Source organism: Canis lupus, chromosome 2 (genome assembly GCF_003254725.2).
Source record: "Canis lupus dingo isolate Sandy chromosome 2, ASM325472v2, whole genome shotgun sequence".
Lineage (NCBI taxonomy): Eukaryota > Metazoa > Chordata > Mammalia > Carnivora > Canidae > Canis > Canis lupus.
Genome location: NC_064244.1, coordinates 73,074,349 through 73,082,423, shown reverse-complemented (window position 1 = coordinate 73,082,423; position 8,075 = coordinate 73,074,349). Strand labels below are relative to the sequence as shown.

The 8,075-nt window shown below is 43.7% G+C and overlaps 1 protein-coding gene across 2 annotated transcripts; it reads right to left on the bottom strand.

Moving 5' to 3' along the window:
* Positions 1–465: 465 nt before the first annotated feature.
* Positions 466–5,212, bottom strand: RSRP1 (arginine and serine rich protein 1). Of its 2 annotated transcripts, none has more exons than XM_025447549.3 (5): positions 4,977–5,197; positions 4,231–4,831; positions 2,885–3,036; positions 1,458–1,541; positions 466–908 (listed from the first exon to the last, which is right to left on the bottom strand). In XM_025447549.3, exons 2-5 carry the CDS (start codon positions 4,763–4,765, stop codon positions 789–791), a joined length of 891 nt encoding a protein of 296 aa, XP_025303334.1. In that variant the 5' UTR covers positions 4,766–4,831; positions 4,977–5,197; the 3' UTR covers positions 466–788. The 2 variants fall into 2 exon arrangements, 1 of the variants encoding a protein (XP_025303334.1); XR_004813835.2 differs by having other exon boundaries at positions 854–908; positions 2,462–3,036; positions 4,977–5,212.
* Positions 5,213–8,075: the final 2,863 nt, after the last annotated feature.

Here is an 8,075-nt window from a genome sequence, read left to right as displayed (position 1 = left end):
TGCCTGTCTCATGAATTAAATAAGTAAAATCTTAAAAAAAAAAAAAAAAAAAAAGGCATAATAAAGAAATACGGACTAAACCTCACAGATTTTAAGTTCAAGAGGCATTTTCATTTCTCCCCCTCTGGCTGAGTTTCCTGCCCTCAAACTTATAGTTTAACTCTTCCAGGATAACACTACACCACAATCCCACAAATTTTAACGAGATCTTCTCAAATTTAAATGAAGATCCACATCAACTGGGAATATTAAGATTCAGGTTCAAATTCAGGTCTAGGGTAGAGACAGAAATTTAGCATTTCTCACAAACTCCAGGTAAGGTCAGTGAACCCTACGCCATCAAGTCCATGGATTTGGATGTGGGATTAGCAAGGCTTTTTTTTTATAACAAGAGACACTTTATGCTTCTTTAAATAAAGACTCGTTATGTTATATATACACAAATTTCACACAAAGTGGCACAAATTTTAAAAAACAAATTTATTAAATATAAACAATCACTGTTTTCTCTTATAAATTTTGCTTTTACATATACACTATTATACAAAACATTTACAAGTGTATGTACAAGACTCCCACCTGTATGAATCCTCTGGTCCATGTGTTATTTCTTATCTATAAGAGAAATCTAAAATGTTAATCTAATATATTAAGGATTTACATATTTATGTATCATCCTTTGGAACTGCAACAATTACCACTAAATGACTCCCACAGATGCAATAATGCTAGGAATACACATCTGCAATAAAGTGCATTTAAGCCAACCTTCTACATTAATTTTTTTTTCAGACAGGTATCCACAGTCCATACGGACTTTTTTTCTTATCTATTTTGGGAGTTCCTGAAGAGGTCTCTTCAGCAGTAGCTTTAGCTGGTTTCTGAAGCATTGGCTTTGCTACAGAATTCTGTAAGAGAAAAAATTCTTAAGTCAGCTATGCAAACACATACACTACTTGAAAATACTTGCTTTTTACAAAATACACTAAATTTCATTAAAATTAAAACGTAAAAGAAATCAACCAAATCCAAAGCACTGGCCCACATTTATAACATGATCCAATCAAACTGTAAAACAAAAAAAGTACTAGGGAAAAATCAGACATATGCAAAGTATATGGCAGAAGAGTATTATTTTTTTAAGCCCTTGGCTGATTTTAAAATATTCTGACTATAGGGTTTTCTGAGATGTGCTTTTTTAAATAGTTCAACAAGAGTAATATTTTAAAGAAAAGTGAAATGATCAAATAAAAACTGAATACCAGATACAGATGGAGTCATTATACTGGTCACTTTTAAGAATGGTACAAAAAATTTTGAAAGGTTTGTTCTATCTAAAAGTGGCTTAGTAGACCCAAAATTACCACAAAAACAAGGAGCCTTCCAACAAAAATAAAAGCCCATATAATAATGTTTTAACTCCAGTTTTTGAGTAAACAATACTTAGGTATACGTACATTAGAGCTAAAAGCTATGCTTTTTTGCTGGGAAGACTTTTCACTGGGATTTTTAGTTCCATCTTCTGATAGCTTTTCCGACAACTAAACAGATTAAGAGAAAAAACATTTTCAGAAAACCATTCACCCTTAGTTTACCATACTGTATAAATGCAGCCCAACTGTATATAAATTGTAGAGACACAAATCAAGTTGGATCTAACCACATAGTTAACAGCCTCAACATTAGTATTCCAGCTTTCCCATAACAAAATTGATTCAATAATCGCCTTAAGACACTCTTCCTCATTAAACAGTATTATATTGCCCTGATGTAAATTCAAGTAACTCTGAAAGTAAAGTCATACCAGAAAATAACTAGTTTCAAAGAACTAAGGCACTTGCCACATGGAAACCTAATCATTTGAACCAACTCGACTAAGATCACCAAGATCCTGTTTATTACTAAACACTTAAGCAAAACCCTGGGTATGAATGATAGAACCAATTAAGATGTTTACTACTTAAACAGTAGTAAACTACCGTTTACTACTAAACACTTAAGCAAAAACCCTGGGTCTGAATGATAGAATCAGTTAAGATGTTCTCTAGACAAACCTATCAAACCCATAACTATCATAAAATCTTGGAGACTACGAATTTTATACTTTCTATTTCATATAATTAAGACCACAGTGCAATTTGCCAATGCACATCCTGCACATTTCTGGAGAATTATAATAAACTTATCTGCAAGTGAAGTAGGCCTCTTCTTCTGTAATTTCTCAAAACATCTGGAATATATTGCATATATTATGATGAAAGGGACATCTGTATCACAGATGCCCCACCATTACAAAGTATTTAGTTTAAAAAAAAATTGTCTTCAGTATCTTATGAAAACAGTACCTATCCCAAATTCTAGCATGCACATGATTCTACCAACAAAAATCTAAACTTTCAGTGTGTGAATGTAAACTTCAAATTAGTTAAACCTCTGATGCTTTTGCCCATGTATCAATTACCAACAGATTTTCTTCATCAATGTCTGGAGACCACATTCATGATTTCTATAAGACAGAAATAAAGCAGATAAACTATACTGTATGCTGAAAAAGAGATTTTGTGGGAACATAATGCTGCAAATGAAAACTACTGATAAAATACTCTGTAAAGGCTGCTTAGAAAAATTTGATAGCTACATAGAAATTGCCAAAATATCACCTACAACTATGAAAATAACTACTACTAAGTCACATAAAAATAAACATCATTAATCTCCCATTTTCATGGGGGGAGAGACCCTTTCTAGAATTATTTTGATCTTAACATATTTTATTTAGGCTTTCCAAGAAGCACTCTAAAATAAATCAAATAAAAATGGCTTATTAGATCTTCCTAACAGTAGTTTTCTGAAGATTTTGTTTGGCTAAACCTACCATACTTACCTCAAACTTTGCACCACTGTTTGGTACAGCTGTTCCACGGTTGGTTTCTCTAGATCCAAGAACAGTTCTGAGACTAGCTGGCAAGTCAAAGTTGGCTGTTCCTAAAGCTTTTGCTGCATTAGCTTTTGCTATTTCTAACAGCTCCATTCGATCTATAAAACAAGACAAAACATTCATTAATCTTTCAGTACGTTTATCCAAAGAACAGTGAATCACAAAGTAAGTTTCTTTTATTTAGACTAACAATTCAAAGACATTGAAGTATTTTCTTTTAGTGGGTAAAATATAGCTGTGATGACAAAAAATTCTTCACCTCATCTTTTTTGCTAAGAAAAACAAGCAAGCATCCCTAAAGAATCTCAACAACTGGTTTTCAATTTGCCTTACCAAAGAGGCCTGAATTTCCTGTTTTCCCTTCCTCTTCAAATGTGTACTCTGAACATCAAGTCCTCTTGTAAAAGATTTTGTATTTGGCACAAACATCACAACTAATTAACCAATACAGACACATTACTAAATCTATTTTCAGACTCCTAAAATACTCCTTTGCATGTCTTTTTCTGTTCTATGATCCTATCCAGTGGTAAAACAAATCACTTGTAAAAAAAAAATACTGAAACTGGGGCGCCCGGGTGGCTCAGGTCATGTTCCCAGGTGCCTGGCATTAGAGCCCTGCATGAGGCCCTCTGCTTCTCCCTCTGGCCCCTCCCCTGCCCAGGTGCTCTTTCTGATAAATCTCTAAATAAAACACTGGAACAAAATACAGCAGTTCCAGTAACGTGGTATGGAGGAAAAAAAACTGTGATCCTCCTCTTTTCTTAAAAGCTTAAGACAGACTACTGAAATCACTAGCAACAGCTAGAAAGGCTCCACTGAGAAGGGCCAGCCACTAGGAAAAAAGGACGTATACCACAATCGGCTTCCAATCCCCAGGAGAAAAGACTGTCCACTTTAAAACTGGGTACCAGGGGATCCCTGGGTGGCTCAGCGATTTAGCGCCTGCCTTTGGCCCAGGGCGTGATCCTGGAGTTCCGGGATCGAGTCCCACGCCGGGCTCCCTGCATGGAGCCTGCTTCTCCCTCTGCCTGTGTCTCTGCCTCTCTCTCTCTCTCTGGATCTCTCATGAATAAATAAATCTTTAAAGTAAAACAAAACAAAACTGGGTACCAAATGGAGCGCTTTTAACCGCTCTTAATCTGTCCCTTCCCTCCTTCCTCCCAACGAAACTAGTAAAATTACAGGAACCAAAAGCAATGGAAAGCGCCACACTCCACGGCAACGTTGGTCCCCCCGCGCGCTCGCGTCGTCGCCAGCCACGTCAAAGGGCGAGGCGGCAGCCGACTCACCTTTCTCGCTCAAGCGAAAAGGGGTGGGGCTCCGCGACCGGCTCCGGGACCTGCCCCTCCAACTTCCGCGTTCCTCCGGGTACAGGGTGCGGCCGAAGCCGTAGTAGCGCCGGCCCTGCGGCAGCGCGTAGGCCCGTCGGTAATACGAGCGTCCCCGCGAGCCGGACCGGCTCCGGGAGCGCGGCCGGGACGGCGACCGGCGGTATCTCCCGGTCGCGCCGTAGCGCCGGTCCCGGTACCGGCGGCCGCGGGAGCGCGACCGGCTGCGCGAGTAGGAGCGCGAGTAGCGCCTGTACTTCCTCTGGTGGCGCCTAACGGACCCGGACCTCGACCTGCCCCTCCTCCGGGGCCGGCTCCGACTGCGACTCCGCGACGACGCCCGGCTCGAGCCGCTGGAGCGAGACCGAGAGCTTCCGCTAGACGAGCGGCTCCTGGACGCCGAGGACAGGCGGCCGGACTCGCCCGACCGGGACGTCGAGGGGGACTCCCCGTCCTGAGGCGAGCCGGGCCACAGGTCGTTCACGTAGTGGGACATCTCGGCCCGAGGCTGCAAGCTTCCCTCCGTCAGAGGATCCCTGCTCGGAAACCTGGCGCCTAAAACCTACCGGGGGGCGAGGGGGGCCGGAAGTGAGTCGCGCCGGCGGGCCCCACGCCGACTGCCCGCCCTGCCCGCCGCTCCTTTCCGCGCCGCCACCACCATCGCCCGCCCCCGCCTCAGAGGCCGACCCCGTCACCCGGAAACCTACCGCCACAGGCCGTCGACGCCTCACCGCGAAGGCGAAAGGAAAGGACCCACGGACACCCTCCTTCCGAAGCTGAGGACGAAGAGAGGGTTTCGGAGGCTGCTCTGGAAAAGCGGAGCGTCAACCACCCCCTTCCACCTCTAGCCCCGAAGTGAGGGCGGCGGTAGCCGGGTCGAAAGTACCAGAAGCCGACGCGCAGAGCATGCGCAGAGACGTCGGCGCGGCGGGCGTGGCTCCCCTCTCGCCCAACCGCCGCTCGCTCTTCCTCCTTTCGTCCCGCGCCCCGCCCCGCCCCGCCCCGCCCCGCCCCGCCCCGCCCCGCCCCGCCGTGTGCAAAGTCCCGGATGCGCAGGCGTCATTCGTCCCGGGGAGAGGGAGGGGTGCGGAGCTGCTGCATCCGGGTCCCCGGGGCTCTGTTTTCTTTGCTGAAAGTGATAGTGAGAGGGACCTTCGCCCGGCGGGACCCCGGGTTCACGGCCGCCCGCCGGGCCGGTGCAAACAGGGACGGGACGGTGCAACTTCCACCGTCTGGGAAGCTGCAGACTCGGGCTGAGCCTCCCTGCACCCTTCGAGGCCACTTCCTCCTGACTGGTGTCCGGCGGGAGAGGGCGATCGCAGGGGGAACCCCAGGCTGGGGGACGGCGCCCCTCCCCGCCCCGCGGACGTCTCAGGAGCTCCGTCACTGCAGGGTTAGCTTCGAAAAGGTTGCTTAACGCCCGTATTTTGTCCAGTAAAGGTCAAGAAAGTTGACCCATAACGAGGGGGTCAGAATGAGAAGTCAGTTCCGAGGACTCTGCTTGGTGTTGGGGATTAAACAATGGTGACTTTTATTTCCGGGGATTTGTAAAGAGGAGAACATTCCAAGTATTACTTAATGCTTAATAAAGCATGACATGCCTCGAAATAACTTTTCATTGAATTAACTAATCACATCTGTAAATAGAGTCATTATATGAGGTTCTTTGCAAGTCAAGAGTGGCACTTTTACTTTCTTTGGAGGGAGATACAAATTCACTTTTCTCGTGTTTATCTTCACCCCACATCCCCCAAAGAAACGGAGGGAATAAAAACCTTATCACAGAATCTGCATCCGCTCATGTAACCTGCCTTGGCACTGTCACAGTATCATCTGCATCTCTAGGCAAGCATCGTGATGGAAATCACTCTTAAGGAAAGAAATATTTCCTTAGAAACATTTTTCTAAGTGGTATCAAGTAAACTGAGAAGACAGTGCCCAACTGCCAGGAACTTTTGCTGAATTTCTCATAAAGCTGTGTGAGTGGACAGAAAAAAATGAGTTTCAGTTTTGACAAGTATAAACGGGATGTGTTGGAATATAGCATGATGCAGTCTTGAGCTTTGGTTAAAACGGAAGGGGTGGTGAGAGTCTAAAAGGGTGGCTTAGTCGGTTAAGCATCTGCTTTCCAACTGGGTCTTTTTTTTTTTTTTAAGATTTTATTTATTTATTCATGATAGACATAGAGAGAGACAGGCAGAGGGAAAAGCAGGCTCCAGGCAGGGAGCACGAAGCAGGACTCGATCCCAGGACTCCAGGATCACTCCCTGGGCCACAGGCAGGCGCTGAAACACTGAGCCACCCAGGGATCCCCTCCAACTGGGTCTTGATCCTGAGGTTTTTGGATGGAGCCTGCCACTGGGCTCCCTGCCCAGCAAGGAGCCTGCTTCTGTTTCTCCCTCTCCCACCTTCCCCTGCTTGTGCTCTCTGGGTCAAATAAATAAAATTAAATTTTAAAAAGAGTCTCTGTAAATGGTTCAAAATATCAGTCAAATGTGTGCCTAAAATAAGATGAGAAAAAAAATCCTGTACCTTAACAATAAGAATATTGGAAACACAATGGGAAACGTTACTTTGCCCTTGTGCATGATACTGGTATATTTGTATATAGAATATGTGTAAATCTACCTGAGTTAAAGTCTACAAGAAATGTGTTTATTTTTCTAAGCAATACGGTCTTCTCTGAGCATCTATCCCCTCACATGATTCAAAATACAATTTCAGTTATTAAAGCATCTTGCACAGAATTTACAAGGTAATTCAAGCAGAAATGACGTTTTACAGTAGCATATCTACCTATCCAAGAATGTGACATTTTTCTACATTTATTTAAAATTGTTTAGGTCCTTCACTGTGGTAGGCAAATTAATGGCCCCCAAAGATGTCCACACTCTAACTCCCAGAACCTAGGAATGTTACTTTACAAAAGGACTTTTGCAGATGTGATTAAGGACCTTGTGATGAGATTATCACAAGGTTGTTGTGGGGCTGGAGGAGGTAGGCCCATCCAATCACAGGAGTGTTTATTAAAAGCCTGAGAAGGATGCCACAACCTGTTGCTGCTTCTGAAATGTTGGGGGTTATCTACAAGGGTCTGAGAAGCCTCTAGGAGCCTTGTTGAGTCACCAAGGTAATGGGGATCTCAGTCCCATAACCTCATGGAATTGAATACTGCCAATACCTGAATAAGCCAAGATGTTGGAGATTCTCCCCTAGTCTCCAAAAGGAACACGGCCCTGCTGACGCCTTGACTTTAGCAAATATGAAAGATTTTTTCACTTGATAGGTAAATTCAACCCATTTACATTTATTGGAGTAACTGCAATGTTGATTTTATCACTTCCATTAGTATGTCTTACTTATTTTACTTTGCTTTTTTCACTTTTTCCCAATTTATTTTGCCAACTTGATCAAGTTTCTCTTTTTTCCTCCCTCTCCAATGCTTCTGCAATAGAGTTTCTGCAGTGCTTCATCATCCCATTAGTGATTTAATGTCTATCTTTTGGGGATGCCTGAGTGGCTCAGTGGTTGAGCGACTGCCTTTGCTCAGGGAGTCGCGCATCCGACTCCCCACAGGGAGCCTGCTTATGCCTCTTCCCATGTCTGCCTCTCTCTGTGTGTGTCTCATGAATAAATGAATAAATAAAAATCTTTTTTTAAAGGTGTATCTTTTTTTATCTCTACCAAACATGTAAGCCTGTTTCTCCACTTTTCCTGTCTCTGTAGAATGTTTATTATATTAGATGCTGTTGGATAAGTTAAGAAAAATTTAGTGTCCCTTTCCCCTACTAATATTAAAATTTTTA